At 47.4% G+C, this 16,797-nt stretch overlaps 1 protein-coding gene across 2 annotated transcripts in view; it reads right to left on the bottom strand.

The window, feature by feature from the left end:
• Nucleotides 1–16,797, bottom strand: part of DPYSL3 (dihydropyrimidinase like 3) — a 112,568-nt gene that overhangs the window by 13,084 nt on the left and 82,687 nt on the right. For both annotated transcript variants that reach the window (XM_060008589.1, XM_060008591.1), the window contains exons 4-8: nt 15,653–15,817; nt 13,268–13,329; nt 12,277–12,357; nt 8,207–8,275; nt 3,557–3,677 (exon numbers count right to left, since the gene is read on the bottom strand). In XM_060008589.1, the coding sequence (XP_059864572.1) occupies nt 3,557–3,677; nt 8,207–8,275; nt 12,277–12,357; nt 13,268–13,329; nt 15,653–15,817 (498 nt within the window). The remainder of the gene's footprint in view (nt 1–3,556; nt 3,678–8,206; nt 8,276–12,276; nt 12,358–13,267; nt 13,330–15,652; nt 15,818–16,797) is intronic.

The following is a 16,797-nucleotide window of genomic DNA, read 5'->3' as shown; positions in this document are numbered from 1 at the left end:
GAGGCAAATTAACATTTGAGGCAAAAAAAAAAAAAAAAAATATATATATATATATATATATAAATTGGAAGATTCATCCTCATTTCAGAAATGTTAAAATGTGGAATAAATAGGTCCTGGGGCTTCCCAGGTGGCGCAGTGGTTGGGAGTCCACCTGCCAATGCGGGGGACATGGGTTCATGCCCTGGTCCAGGAAGATCCCGCATGCCGCGGAGCGGCTGGGCCCGTGAGCCATGGGCTCTGAGCCTGAGCATCCAGAGCCTGTGCTCCGCGACAGGAGAGGCCACAACGGTGAGAGGCCCGCGTACCGCAAAAAAAACAAAAACAAAACAAAAAACAAAAATAGGTCCTGGAATTGATGAAATAAGATGACGTCTACTTCTCAGCCTTGTGAAAAAGAAAGGTTTGGCAAACACAAAGTGTCTGCCACATAAGAGATGCTAAGCAAATGTGATTCCTTTTACACCTCTTCCTCTTCCCCACTGTAGAAGCCCAAAGCCCCATACGTGCCCACATCACTGGGAACCGCTACATCCTGCTGTTGCAAAGACATGCTTTGGTTCCACAAAGTAAAACCAGTTCCTGAGGATGACACATCTTATTTGCATCATGTTTGTTACTCCTTAACCTAAAGCAATGAGTAATTTGCTCAAGGACACCCAACAACCAGGGACACAGCAAAGCTGAGGTTAGCTTCCCGGACCCTGTGTCTAGAATGAGAGGCTGGAATGCCCAAACGAAGGAGAGGGGAGGAAGGATACTGGGACATACACTGATCTAAACTGAGCTTGTGAAAGAAGAAGGGACAGTGATACAGAAGGTAAACGCTATCTCATAGAAGGTGGGTTGCTATCAAGTTTCTCTGTGCCAGAATCTTGGGCTAACGATTCCTGTGCAGCCCTTGGCTTCTTTAAGTTTGCTCCTCCATCTTCCACATTCAAGTTCCCCACAAGGTGGAAGTTTAAGAAGGCTCTATGGCTAGGATTACAGGTTTTGCCTTGCTTCAACTCCAATCAATTTTAGGTTTTAGTTGCCTGGATTTCTGTGTTGGGAAGAATTCTAAATATGCTTCTGGTCTCACTAGAAAAGGCTCAGGATTGATTTGTGATGTCTGCCATGGGCAAAAGAAGGAAGCAATGGCAATGATTCATATAGGACAGACCTGTTCTTTGGGGCGGCAGTGAAAAGGATCCACATAGGACTGAAGAGAATTTCAAGGACTCTGCAAAAATATTTACCAAACTAAAGCATATGGGACCAAAAAGAAGTGAAGAAATGAAAGTCAAGGCAAGCATTCAAGTACTATTAAGAGAAATACAACCTTAAAAGTGGAAGACCTCTCCCTTTGGACTATCTTTAGACAGAAGACTAGAATAAGTAGAGATTGTAATTACATTATTGACACAATTGGATTTGGAGACTAGCTCTCCAAGCTGGGAGATTCTGGACAAGATGTGCTTCAATTTCCTCTTCTGAAAAATGGTGATAATAAATGCCAGTTTCTCCTGGTGCTTTGTGAATGCTACATAATAATACATTTAAAGTATTTCCCCTCAATGCAGGGCATACAGTTGGTCCTCATTAAATTGAAATTCCTAATGTTGATTCTGAGCAGCCGTGCAGAGATGCTGAGGAGCACTTGGGGATTAAACACCCTGGGGCTTAAATAGTCCCCTGGTCCAGAGGGAAGAGTGAACCCTGCCATACACTGTCTTCCTGCTCTGAATGCTCTTGACTCCTTCCCTGAGAATGACGGTTCATGAGATGTTTATTGGCTTCCATCTCAGCAGCCGGTTTTTCATCACTAAAATAATGCCTCCCTTCCACCCTGGAGACACAGCTGTACTAGTTCTCCTTGCCAGAAAGTCATAAGCCAGGAGGCTAAGGGTGAGGAATTTTTCTACATGGAATTTAAAATAAGACCCAGCATATAATTGAAACACACTGTCTTTGAAGCCCCCAGGTCATCCGACAATGGGTCCCAAGCAGGATGTGGCCATCAGCACGAGGCAAGACAGGGTGAGGATAGTAGGTGGCCGTGGGGAGAGGAGTGGAGGTGTCCCCGTGCACTTTTCTTTTCCTTTTTCCCTTCTCCAAGAATGGGTAAGCAGCACTGGGCTTCATTCCTGGTTCTGTCCTGATGACTCATACCCAGCGAAGCAGCCAGGCCATATCATATGGAGACACTTAAAAGCTGAGCGAGAAAACAGCAGGCTTCCCATGAGCAGGGTAAGGTGAGCAGGTGGTGCCCCAGAATCTGCCAGCTAGAAAGGCTGGCGGGGCAATTAGGGAGATTCCCCTCCCGTAAGAAAAGGGTCCCGTTTGCCAGAAGGTCAGGCAGCCAAACACTCGGCCATCGGTCAGCTGGGACTATTTTTAGCCGCCCCAGTCACTCACATGCGGAGTTTTACATACCAGTTCTGGGTTTGGTAGATGAATCATTCAGCTTGGTCCCACGGGCACACGGCAGTCACAATCATACAGCCGGGCCTAGGAAATCCTCCCTCCCAACCAAACGCAGAGCCCTACGGCTCCTGTGTCTCAACCACACTCTGTTCACAAGGGAGCCCATTAGTGCGTCACTGAGGACAAGAACGGAAAGCAGGAAAGCAAGTTTTGAAATGAGGGTAAGCTTGAGCTTAGCACGAGGTGAGCAAAGGAAGCCGAGTTAACAGCCATGGAGAAAAGAAACAGAAGTCAGAAGGCCATGGGGACAGAGCCAGGTCATGAAGGCCACACCACTGGATGTCCTTTGGAGACCCATTCAATGCCTTCTCTGAAATAACCTGGGCTCCCCTGAGTGGCTCAGGGGGTGGGACCTCCTCCCTGTACACTGCCCTCAACCCTGGCCAATCAATTACACCATCTCTGGAGCAGATATTGGTTCAGAGATGAGCCCACAACCCAAGCCAAGGCAGTGGCAGTATTCCTGGGGACTTTCGCTTGAGCTATTGGAAAAGATGTTCTCTACTCCCTCACCATGCCCCCACCAAGTGTAGAGGACAAGAACAGCTCTCAGCATTTATTCTTGTCATTGTTCATACTGAAAAGAGAGGAAAGCAGAGTCCAGAAAGGAATAACAGTGATAGAGCTCTAATATCAGTGTTTAAACCCCTTGATCCAGCCATGCCTGAAACACCCTCAACCAATAATTTACTTGTTGAAGTCCATCTGAGTAGGGTCTTTGACTGCTGCACCAAATATAATCTTCATGAATATGTCCAGTTATAAAGTTCAGATAACATGAACTGACAGTGAAAGGTCCCAGGGAGGAAAAGAGAGGCACCAATTCTCCAAAGAACTGATTCAAGCTGTGTCGTCTCGGGCAGACCACTTACCCTTCCTGAGCCTCAATTTACTCATCTGCCAAGTAGTAGAAATCCTGGGATCCTGCCATCCACACAGGATGCAGAAAGGATCCAATGGGCTAACAAGGATGAGGGGCTTCCCTGAGAGCAAGGCAATGAGCAAAATAGGCACCTTGTATACAGGACAGCCAAGGGAAAGGAGCCACATGGCTCATTAGGGGCTCTGAGATCTTCAGAGCACAAATCACCTTTTTTCCTGGCTTGTGAGATGAGGTCGGCTGCACTCTTGCTCATGACCTTCGTGACGTAGAGCGGACAGTTGGTTTGGCTGGCGATGGTGATGGCACGGAACACAGCCTCAGCTTCCAGCTGCAAAAAAAAAGTCCTCGGGAGTCAAGGGGAGCACAAACCTCTCAGAGTGCCGCTCCCCTGTCTCTACAAACTGAGAATGCAGCGCTGCACAGAGGTTAAAAGCCTGGAAGATCTGCAGTTAGACGCCCTGGATCCAAACCTCAGAACTACAGCTTCCCAGCTGTGTTGCTTCACTGGGCTTCTCAAAAGTGGAGATCAGCCCAGAGATAAACCCACCCACCTATGGTCAACTAATCTACAACAAAGGAGACAAGGATATACAATGGAGAAAAGACAGTCTCTTCCATAAGTGGTGCTGGGAAAACTGGACAGCTACATGTAAAAGAATGAAATAAGAACACTCTCTAACACCATACACAAAAATAAACTCAAAATGGATTAAAGACCTAAATGTAAGGCTGGATACTGTACAAACTCTTAGAGGAAAACATAAGCAGAACACACTTTGACATTAATCGCAGCAATATCTTTTTTGATCCACCTCCTAGAGTAATGAAAATTAAAAAAAATAATTTAAAAATGGGACCTAATTAAACTTAAAAGCTTCTGCACAGCAAAGGAAACCATAAACAAATCGAAATGACAACCCACAGAAAGGGAGAAAATATTTGCAAACGAAGTGACTGACAAGTGATCTCCAAAATATACAAACAGCTCATGCAGCTCTATGTCAAAAAAACAAACAACCCAATCAAAAATGAGCAGAAGATCTAAATAGACATTCTCCAAAGAAGACACAGAGATGGCTAACAGACACATGAAAAGATGCTCAACACCACTAATTATCAGGGAAATGCAAATCAAAACTATAATGAGGTATCACCTCATACTGGTGAGAATGTCCATCATCAGAAAACCTACAAACAATAAATGCTGGAGAGGGTGTGGAGAAAAGGGAACACTCTTGCACGGTTGGTGGGAATGTAAATTGATACAGCCACTATGGAGAACAGTATGGAGGTTCCTTAAAAAACTAAAAATAGAACTACCATATGACCCAGCAATCCCACTCCTGGGCACATATCCAGAGAAAACCATAATTCAAAAACATACATGCACCCCAATGTTCATTGCAGCACTATTCACAACAGCCAGGACATGGAAGCAACCTAAATGCCCATCAACGGATGAATGGATAACGAAGATGTGGTGTACACACACACACACACACACACACACACACACACACACACACACACACACACACACACACTGGAATAGTACTCAGCCATAAAAAAGAACGAAATAATGCCATTTGTAGCAACAAGGATGGACCTAGAGATTATCATGGCCCTAGAAATTATCGTAAGTAAAGTAAGTCAGAGAGAGACAAACATCATATAATATCGCTTAAATGTGGAATCTAATAAAATGGTACAAATGAACTTATTTTAAAAACAGAAACAGAGTCACAGACATAGAAAACAAATTTATGGTTACCAGGCGTGGGGGAAAGGGGAGAGTAAATTGAGAGATTGTGATTGACATATACACACTATTATATATAAAATAGATAACTAATAAGGACCTACTGTATAGCACAGGGAACTCTACTCGCTACTCTGTGATGAAATCAACTATACGCCAATAAAAATTAAAAAAGGAAGTGGAGATAGGGAGGATGTATCAGGGGACGGTGGGGTGAGAGCAGTGTCTGGCCAGAGTGGGCGCTGCATCAGCGAAGCTAGAGTTTTCCCTTGGCCTATTCTCTCCTCTCCCAGTGGTTATCACAAAGGCCACATGTGATGGAAGTCTTTGCTCCCCAGTCTGCCCAGGGCAGAATCTCTGGCAAAACACAATCCCAACACCAGTATGTATAAATAACCAGTGAAGGCAACTAGGCATTAAGTCCTTTCCTGCAGCAATGGGTGGTCAGCGACGGGTTCGTTCCCACAGGCATTTCTTACACTAATAATTCCCAGGCTTCTCAACACAAAGATTTCTTTTATCACTGATTTTCCTCCAGCCCACCCTAATGTAGAATTCATGTTTTCAAATATACTAACCGACCCAGTTGAATTTAATGAGTAAGAAATAATAAATCATCCCTTATTTTATTAACAAAGCAGGATCTTAGAGCTCAGCCTCTCTCATGAGCTGGATCTGTGTTCTGGTTCTGCCACTTAGAAGCCAGGTGATCTCAGGGATGTTACACAACTTCCCAAAGACTCAGTTTCCTGGTCCGTAAAGCGGGGATAATAATAGGACGTGACACACAGGGCTGTTCAGAGAATTAACAGAGTTCATCCTTGTAAGGCAATTAGCTCAATCCTGGAACAAGGCAAGTGTTCCTTGAAGGCTAGCTATTGGTTGCATTGCTGATGACGGCTTCTGACCAGTGGGAGAGCCTGCGTTACTACCCAAAGCCCGAATTAGTCCAATTCAGCCCAATGCAGACACGCTGGCGTTTTTCCTTTCAATCAGCAACAGCTCCTTTTTAGATGGATATGACCCTCTGGTTAGCCATGCAACCCAACACTTTAAAAAATATCGAAAATAGCTTGCAGATACATGCCCAGTGTTTGTATAACGCAAACCAGTCACTGCCCTTGGTGAGTGTGACTTAGGAGAAAGACTCTAAGAACTTGGCTGGTCCAGCCAGCATCCCCCAAGCTGCACTTTGTTCCATATGGTGAGATCAAGATCCTGGAGCCCCAAGCACAGGTGAACGTGGCCACCTTCCTGAAGCACCCAGACGTCAGAGTGGCTGTCTCCGAGCCTCGGCTTCAGCTCTCTGAACAGCATTACTCCAGATGCTATCTGGGTGTGCTTTGAACTGAAGAGGGGCTTCAGAGCCCCTCCTGCGCCCTCCTTCTTCATGCCTGTGCTGCCCACTCCAGCTCCTTCACGACTGCAGTCCCGGCCCCTTTGATCTCATCCCCCCTGCTCCAAGCACCGCAGGGTTTTCAGCACCTTGACAACATGACTATCTTTGGAAGGTTACATCACCCTCCAACTTCACCCAAACGGGCTTCCAGTGTTGTCGAGATCTGCAGCTGAGAGGCTTTTTACTAAAAAGGAGATGGGAACAGGGAGGAGAGTAGGGTTGGGGGGCGGGGTTGGAAAAACAAACCAAGGAACAAAAATAGACTCTGCTCAGAAATCCCCTGGCTGCTGCTGCAGAAATCGATCTTGCCAGGACTTCTCCACAGTGAACAGCATTGAAGAAGTTTCACAAACAGTACTGATCACCCTGGCCTACTCACACAGGGTAAACAATTTTCCAGTCCCTCAAACGTGATGGCCAGTGGCTTAATCTCTCTGAGCTCCTGCTTCTTTATGTAACGATAATACCCAGACTGGGGCAAGGATAACCGTTATCTCCATTAAATGCAATGAGCGTAGTACTGGGTATAGGCAAATACTCCAAAGAAGGGACCTGGTATTAAGGAGACCGACTTTTCCGGAGGGCTGTGACTGTAACCTTGATCACACAATTATAAATTATTTCACCTGGCAACAAAAATATCATTAAACACAATGGAGCTTCTAGGGTGCTAATAATGTTCTGTTTCTCCAACTGGGTGCTAGTTACACAAGTGTGTTCAGTTTGGGAAAATCCATTCCTTTATGAGAGGAACAGTATTCTCTATGTGTGCTACGTTTTCTTTTTTAAAAAGATCCTAACAGAGACAGCCAACGGGAATACTGTGATTTCTGGTTCTGGCTCCTTCTTCTTCCTGTTGTAGAGAGTACGGAGCTTGGGATGATACAACAGGAAAGGATTTGCTTTGTTGACATGGAGGGCCTGGAATTTGCTGCAGGTGTCAGACCCAGGCTGATCTCCCAAAGCCAATGTGCTCTCAGCCATATGGGCAGCCCATTCCCAGCTCCAGGCCTGTGCCAGCAGCTGAAGCTGCTGACAGCTCAGAGACGTGGAATCAGCCACTAGTTACCATTCGTTGGTTCTTTAGCTCCTAAGCACTGATGCTAATCAGCATTCATCTTACACGTGGGAAGAACGCACCTGGATGACCTCATCACCATACACAAATCAATAGATATAATGTGTACGACAAACCCATTCGGCCCCCTGTCGATATTGTGCAGGACTCATAATATGGAATAAAGCAATAGTGGAAATGTCTGAGATTCACATGATTAAGAAAGGATTTAGATATTTACCAGTCCTAATGAGTAACTGTGCAACACCCTCCGACTTGTATTGTCTTTAGAGAGATCAGGGGCCACAAGTAAACACTGCCTTTCCACTCCTTGCTAATTTCCTCAGGGGCCTTGAGTTGGGTCAGTCAGATGTGGTCTTTGGAAGAAATGTTCCAGTTTCTGTCTGGTATTCACAGAGTCCCACCACCTTTCAGAGATGTTTGTTCACACACCTTATGTGTGTGTGCCAACAGAGGGGGAGCTGAACGCAAACACTACAATGTAAAATGGGCAGCAGGCCATAAAGCAGGCTGCTGCGATGACGGGAGTCTCCCGGAAGATGAGGCTAAAAAAAAAGAGCCTCCATTGCTACTGCTTCTCTCCCTCCACCCCTCTCCCTACCACATCCTCCTGAAAATTACCTCCTCTGGTCTGCTCAGTACATGGCCTTCTGGGCCAGTTATCCCCATTTCCAACATCCGGGTTTGCTCCTAGAATGAGAAAAGAATGGAGAAGAGTTTTTATATGAGCTCAACCAAGGTTTGAAAGAGTTAGGCTGGTATATTCTAATCTAAAGATGTGTTCAAGGGAAAAAAAAGAATCAAATGGGGATGTTGAACAAATTTGTTAATTCTATATCTGGAATTGCAAAACAGGGTAGAGTCTTAACTAAAAGAAGAAAAGAGCCTTTAAGGGTGGCTTTTTTTATTAAAAGGACGACAGTCTGTCAAAGTATCAAGTTTTTTCTCCATTACACGTCAAAAGTTCCACCAGCTCACTCATTCTTCATTTCTTTCAGATGCAGACACTTCTGAAAGGACACTGGCTTAACTCGTTTGTTTATTCATTCATGCATTTTGAAACCCATTCCTTCAACAAAATGTATTGACTACCTGCTCCGGGAGAGGCTCCAGGTTAAGCACTTGAATTAACTTCACAGAGTTTACAGTTTCCTGCTCTGTTTCTCAAAGTCTGCTCCATCCACCACCTGCATCAGAATCTGCTGAGCTGCTTTTGTAAAAGTGCAGATGTCTAGCTTCACCCAGGTCTACCAACTCAGAATATATGAGATCAATTCTAGGTTTTTGTATTTTAATAAGCCCCTCGGGCTTTCTCGTGCTTCAAATGTTTGGCTATAATAAGCCGATTCAGAATTTCACCAGACTAAATCATGCCTCTAAACAGCATTACCTGACTTAGCCTTTTGGTCAAATTCTATTTAACTAGGCTGTGGATGTGGCAGAGCTCTCTACCCCTCATAGCTGATGGCTAACTTCCTCAGACTCGGCCAGCTTTCTGGAAGCAGGAGGCTGGGCTAATCAGAACTGGCACAAATCCCCAGCCGCAGATCTGCAGTTCTGCAGGCATTCACGCTCAAGCACTGAGCCCCGTTCCTAGGAACCTCGCGCTGGTGACATAGGAGATGAAGGAGGGAGTGAGCTGAACGAGGCTTTGTCTCACCTGGAAACAATGAGATGCTTACAAAGGAAGGGATCCCTTCGCCCTGGCAAAGAAGAACTCTTTTTTTGTTGGGTTTTTTTTTTTTTTTAAATTCACGTACATTTTTTAAAGAGGAGGAGGAGGAAGGTGCGTATGCTATCAGCAACCACGAGAAGTAAAATGGTCACTGCCTCTCGCTCGACAGAACTGGACCAAAGGTCAGACAGAGGTTGATACTTCCAGCAAAGTACCTCCACTTTTCATTCTTCCTGTTCCATGTATCAAAGCTTAGATTAAATACAATTTCTTCCAAACTCTGGTGACTTTTGACACTGAACTGCCTCGTGAAGTCACACAAGGGTTGAGGTGTCCAACTAAAGCATCTTCCATCTCACACGACGCTCTCCTTCCTATCTGGTCCAAAAGTGCTGCGACAACGCACAGGATGGAACTCGCTCGAACGATGGTCTCCAAGCACATTCCAATCACCAGGGCAACTTTTCCGTAATACACCTGACTGAGCTCTCCTACGACCTCCCGAAGCTGGATCTCTGGAACTCGGAGAATCCCAGGGAGCGTTCCTTAAGCTCCATGGGTGATTCCAGTGCACTGCTCACGTTGGGATGGCCTATACGCAAAGCCACGGTGTCCCTATAGCTGGAAGGTTAAGAATAACATGTAGGGCTTCCCTGGTGGCGCAGTGGTTGAGAGTCCGCCTGCCGATGCGGGGTACACGGGTTCGTGCCCCGGTCCGGGAAGATCCCACATGCTGCGGAGCGGCTGGGCCCGTGAGCCATGGCCGCTGAGCCTGCGCGTCCGGAGCCTGTGCTCCGCAAAGGGAGAGGTCACAACAGTGAGAGGCCCGCGTACCGCAAAAAAAAAAAAAAAAAAAAAAAAGAATAACATGTAAAGACCCATGGATGCCACCTGACATGGGTGGGGGAGGTGTGGGCACCTAGAGGCACCGATCTGTAATTACGTCACAGTTTCGGTTGCTCCAAGAGGAAAGGGACCCTGTCTTTTTCACCTTCCCCCTCCAAGGTTTGGCACATAGTAGGCACTCAGTAGATATTTGTTGGACGAAGGGCTAAAGACGCTGTACTCTCCGACTGCCCTTCCAGCTTGAAACTTTTGAAAATGTCCCTTGTTGGTACCCTTAGAAAATACTTCTTGCTCTTTAGTCACTTTGCATAACGTGTAGCAAAAACTCCGAGTATAGCAGCTGCCTTCATTTAAACAATGTGATAAAATCTTTCAGCTTGAGCTGAATTTAATAAACACATACATGAAACTCATCCAAATGGAAAAGCGCCTTTATTCTTTTCCTGACCGGGAACAGATCTTCCCAAGGTGGGTTGGAGGCGGGGAGGCGGTGCGGAAGCAGACACACTTCTGTGCTAAGAAGCCTCAAAAGGAAGCTGGAAAGGGGCTGTGAGTCGGAGCCTGTCTGCCTCCACAGAGGCTAGGATGAAGAAGCAGGGAGTCTGATCGCTAGGGCATCTGGAGGGAGGGCTGGGGCGTCTGGCTGCTGCACGGAAAGTTTGAGAATGGGGAGGAGAGACAGCTCCACCACCACCAGGATGCCTCCCATGGGAGCAAGGCATCTGGAGCCTCTTCGGAAAATGACTTCATTATCTGGGTGTGCGGGGGATGTGGGAGAAGGCTGTCAGGGGCCTGACTAATTAACCTCCTCGGTCATAAGGGAGTGGAAACTGCACGCTTAACTCACCTCCTCCGCTAGAGAGACAGCCCTGAGAGTCTGAAATCCTAACAGCTGGAGCCTGCACAGCCCGGGCGCTGCCTCTCCGGGAGCCTGCAGCTGGACTGGTGGAGAAGGACACTTCTCCACCATCTCTGGGTAAAGATGCTCACTGAGGCACATCCCCTGAGAAGCTAAGATTGTGTTCTCCCAGTTGCTGGCTGTGATCCCTGGGCCAGTGACCTCATCCTTCAGAGCCTCAGTGTTCTCATCTATAAAACAGGGAGGAGGGTGGGCGCCACCTTGAAAGGCTTGGGCGAAGATTAAATGGGAACATACGAGAGCCCTGACTAGGGCCTGGCACATGGTGGGAAGCGCTCCCCAGGTGGGTCCTGCTGTTAGAAGCTGACGGGTCTGAGATGAGGGTCGGCCTCAGTGTGTTCCCACACCCCTGCCGACCACATTCGCCACGTCCTGGACAACTTCTAAAGCACAGCCCGAGTACTCGAGAGCTCTGGAATGCATCTGTTTTGGCTCCCCGCTATAGCCTAGTGCTGCACAAGGCACTGCACTGGCACGAAGCACTCAGGAAATACTCTTAAAAGAATGAATAATGGTTTCTTGCTGTTAATGTTATCGAATGGACTGAGAGCTGACACTGTTTGCTGGCTGCCGCCTCCTAGCGGAAGCCAATCCTGAATGCTTCCGAGATCAACAAAACCCTGGCGAAGACACATCTGTGCATCTAGCCCATTAAGCAACCCAGGAGATGGCGAGAGAAGTGCTTTCTGCTTCCTTACAAATGATCGATTTGGGCCTTGGGGCCCTTGCTTTCATCACTCTTTCCTCAGGTTTCTCAATATGATTTCTAGGAAATCAGTGGGATGTCTGATCCCCACAAGACCTGAATTCATTATCTAAGGCCATGAGTTCCGCAGTCCTGGCTCAGATTTCCAGCTTCTGAAAAATGCTGTCTTAGAGTTTTTCTTTAGGACTGAGCATGACACGTACCTTGGACTCATTTTCAAAACAGACTCAGCGATGCTCTCCCACTAAATGGCCCAATTTGAAAACCTCCTCTGCCAGGATGCCTTTTCTGATTCCCCAGAATGGCCAGACGGCTCCCTGCTCTCCAGCGTCTTCTGCTTTCTCCCTCGCTTGTCTATTTGCCCTCATAATTCCTCCTCCTAGACTGTGAGGTCCTTGAGGGCAGGTTCTGTTCTTAGCAGAGTACTTACGAGGGTGCCTGGCCCATACTGAGAGCTCTGGCAACGCTGAAGAAATGAGAAAATAAATGGGAGGCAGACCCTAGCCCAAGCAGGAAGTGTACTGCAGGGAGCTGCACTGTGTTACCTGGGCAATGATATCCCCATTCTCAGCGTGCACCTGAGCGATGGCTCCCAGCTCTCCCAGACAGGTGAAGATCTCATACAGCTGAAACAGAAATGAGTCTTCGTCACATTCACAAGACCCAGTGCTTTTAGCAATCTCATGCAAGGGCCAACGACTAGGGCCAGAGCTAAAATAAATGGGATGAACTGGAGGAAATAAGTGACTAGGGCAGAAATACAGACCAAAACATGCACAACCAAAGAGGAGTGCTAATCCAAAGGAACTCTAGGAAACTATCTATATAAGGAACCCAGCATGTCTCCTAGGCAGACAGGGCACACATCTAACAGAGTGATACTGACCCCCCTACTCTGCCTCCTGCACATACTTTAAATGGAATTACTTCCCACTGAACTCAGATAGAGCTTCAGAATCCTTCTTAACACTCCTGAAAGGCACTGCAGCCTGGCCAGAAGCTAACTCAAAAGCTGAAACCTCTATCTCTTAGCCCCTCAAGGCAGACCACCCTTCATCTCCTTGCCCGGTGGTATGGGAATTCATTTTCTGTATTTCTTCTGAGAAGCTGAGATTTATCTAAAACAAGCACACCCCATGCATTTCGGAGAGAGAGAGTCAGAGGCAAGCTGGTACGATTACCCCAAAGAGTAGACGGCCCTCCTTAATCCCACAGGGCTGAGCACTTACACTCCCCCTGAGTTCCCGAGGGGTGTAGAGTTTGTTTGGTAGATGGGAGATTTAGACACGCCCTTCCTCTTGTCCTTTTGAGAAGGCTGCTACCAGTGGAAATGTTAGTTCCCTGTCTGCCTTGCCCCGGGCACCCTGCCCGTTACCTTATTTAAAATGTAGCGTAAACGGCGAGGACTTCAGGAAGCTCTCTTGCCCAGCAGTCTCCCACACTGACCACAGTAACTCATGTGCAAAGAGCCAAGGTCACCGGCAACCACAGGAAAGCCATCCAGAGACCCCAAACCACACAGTGATGGGTTATTACCTCTGTGTTCGACATTTGATACAAATCCTTATAGGCCATGTAAACCATGAAGGAGTTCACCCCTGCAAGAGAAGGACGGGAGGGAAGACAGGAGGAAGACAGCATTATCACGACCCTGCTGCATCCTGTGCTCCCACTGTGACACCCCCCGGGCCCTGAGGGCATCGCAGGCCCCTGCCCAATGCAAAGCGGATGCGTCCCATTCTCCAAGAGCATTTTTCTATTTCGTCCTCTACCCTGTAAAATTGATGATTCCTATGATGTCATAGCAGAATGGTCTCTTCTTCTGTGGCTCCTTCCTGCCTCCCCCTCCACAGTTCCCAGCCCAGAGGGCCAACAAGCCTCGACACTGCTCAAGGCAGGATACAGTGTCAGGAATCACTGCAGCACACTAGCCGTGTACACACACTAGGAGTGGCACCACGTGCTGGGTTAGCGAGCTTGGAAACCCTAACCCCTTGAGCCTCGGTTTCCTCATCTGTAAAATGGAAAAATAACACCATCCTGCTTCGTAAGGTGGTTGGAAACTTTAAAAGACAACACATGCAAAACTCTTAGCACCAGCACGTGGTTGATCTCCTGGGAGCGGTTTATTTTGCTCTTTGTGGGTGCCTGCTCTCCATCAGGCCTGGGCAAGGTGTTGGGTCTGAGAGAGAACTAAGATCTAGAGCCTGTCCTAGGGGAAGTAACAGAGCTAATGCAGAGAAGTCAAGGTTCACCTTGGGCTTAAATATCTAAGTCACCAGCGTTACAAGGAATGAGCCATTTAATTTCTCCCCCCAAATACACTATTAATAGAGTAATTTACAGAAACAGGTGGGACTGGGGGACAGAGAGTCATTTAGAGGAAAGGAGGGTAATTTTGTTCTCCAGCCATTAGGGCCATCTCAGCCCACAGTACTCCAGGCCAAAAGTGGACTGTAATCTGGGACCTTCCCTACCCAGAATGGTGCAACTCAGGGTAGTTTTTCCCAACACAACCCTTCCCACAAGCCTCTGGGTCATCCGTGGTATGACTCAGGCCCTTCAGAAGGGAAGTGGGTGTTAAAGCCATTCACTTTTCTACCTAGTTGAGATGCAGTGTGAAAGGAGACACAGAAAGAAGGGAGGCAGGAGACTTCCCTGGCGGTCCAGTGGTTAAGACTCCACACTTCCACTGCAGGGGGCGCGGGTTTGATCCCTGGTGTGGAAACTAAGATCCCGCAAGCCGGCTGTGTGGCCAAAACAAAAAAAGGGAGGGGTTAATCTCACCCTCTGTATCAGATAGTGAGAACCGGGCAGAGCTTGTGGGGTGAGCGGGGGATGCAAAGGAGAGCTCGTCCTCTGGGAGGTCATCCCCTCCCCCGAACCCCGAGCACACTGCCTTCCACTGCACTCCTGGCCTTTGCATCGAGACTGCTCATTGATGACAGTATTATAAAATTTGTATAATAATAATTATAATAATATTATTAGTACTAGTATCATAGCACTATTGTTACTATTATAACAATATTCTGCATCTTGCGGCATTTATCCTATTGCTCTGCACCGGCCTGCTTCCTTTTGCCATGGATACTGGCAGAGGCCATTCCTCATACTCCCCTAAGTCCTCCAGGCCCCCCTCGGATGCGGAGCACGTCACATGTCTGCGTGCATGTAGAGAGGGTGGTGCGTGTGTGAAATACTTGACCATCGGAACACAGAAAGAAGTAAACATAGAAGAATCTAAGTCAATGGGAACCTAAATCATGGACTCATAGAGAGGACACAGACACACGCAGATACACACACACACACACACACACACACACACACACACACACACACACACACACACACACACACACACACACACACACACACACACACACACACCTTTCAGGCCCTAAGCTCCTATCTGGAGTACGAACACATCTTTGCTCCCAGAAATGTCTTAGCCTTTTCCGAGGATGCTATTGTTACATAATAGTAATGGTTGGATCTTTGGAATCACAATGATAGAGGTTAAACATTCCTAATCTCATATGTACTAGCTGTATGACCTCATGTAAGACGTCAACCTCTCCTGACCTCAGTTTCTTCCTCTGTACAATGGGCAGTATTGCACGGAGGTGCAGAGCACAGGCTTTGGGTAGATCTACTGCTTACAAATTCTATGATCTTGGGCTACTTATTCGGAAGCCTCAGGTTCTCCAACTGCAGAGTAAGGATAATAATCCCTATCTCATGGGGATCCTGTAAGGAATAAGTAGGATGGCATAAAGTGTCTGGTCCATAGTGGTACCCCTATATCTGGCATTCATACTCAGGGTTCCAGGGTCCAGCAAGGAGAAGCAACTAAATGAGTGGACAGTATGGGAAGGACAGGCAAGGGGGAAGGGAGGAAGGCACATCCGGGCTCACCTTTGTCCTTGATCAGGCTCTGCACTTCCTGCTTGACGCTGTCATTCCAGTGGGTAATGTCCACGTGTAAGGAATAGTCACAGCAGCTCTTGCCATCGGCCCACTCCCGCCACTTCTCATAGGCCTCCGTCAGGCTGGACTCGGGCTCGGGCACCACGTGGTCAACTGAACAACAGAGGCCCCGCACGGGCGATTCATCAACACAGCCTTTGGTCCCCTCTGTACGGGTCTGCTCTTGCTTGCTTAGCTACGACAGCAAAGTCTCTATTTCCTGAGCATAGGATTAACCTTAGAAAGGGTTCCCGGGTGGTTTCAAGGTTGCTGATGATTCAACTGTCACTTAGCTATGGGATCTTGGGCAAATGACTAGCTTCTCTAAACCTTAATTTTCTCATTCTTAAAACGGGCACCAAGTGGGGATGGGGACGGGGTAACACTGCCTTCCCTCTAAGTTTGTTAAGGGATTAAATGGGAAAATGCATGGGAAGTGCTTCACCTGAAGCCTGGCACATAGTAAGCGCTCCATCAATATTAGCTATCAATTGATGAGCGCCTACTGCATGCCATTATTACCAGCATTACGGGAGTCACTGCTGGTGATCCAAGTTGGACTCCCTTTTATGGGCAGAAGGAGGGGCTTTAAAGTTATGTCTGGGCACAGGAGAATGAATGCTCGTGCTTACTGCCGTAGCAAAGACCTGGTATCGGTTAAGTGAACTTGACGCTTGGCCCACAGATATTATTTCCATGCAAACTTTTTGTCCAGAATATGGTTTCTTTGAGGCCAAAACCTACTCTTGCAGTACCTGCAATGGTGGATAATACTTTTAAAAAGAGTAAGATTTACACCAATAACATTGGTGAGGTTAAGGCAAAAATTAGAGTTTTTCATAGTTCCCCATGGCAGTCGAGAGAAAGTATGAATTGGTACAACTTTCCTAAGAACAATTTTGAAATGTAGATCAAAAACCATGACATTGGGCTTCCCTGGTGGCACAGTGGTTAAGAATCCGCCTGCCGATGCAGGGTACACGTGTTCGTGCCCCGGTCCGGCGCTGAGCGGCTGGGCCCGTGAGCCATGGCCGCTGAGCCTGCGCTTCTGGAGCCTGTGCTCCGCAACGGGAGAGGCCACCACAGTGAGAGGC

This window comes from Delphinus delphis, chromosome 3 (assembly GCF_949987515.2).
Source record: "Delphinus delphis chromosome 3, mDelDel1.2, whole genome shotgun sequence".
NCBI lineage: Eukaryota > Metazoa > Chordata > Mammalia > Artiodactyla > Delphinidae > Delphinus > Delphinus delphis.
This window is presented reverse-complemented; position numbering and strand designations above follow the sequence as displayed.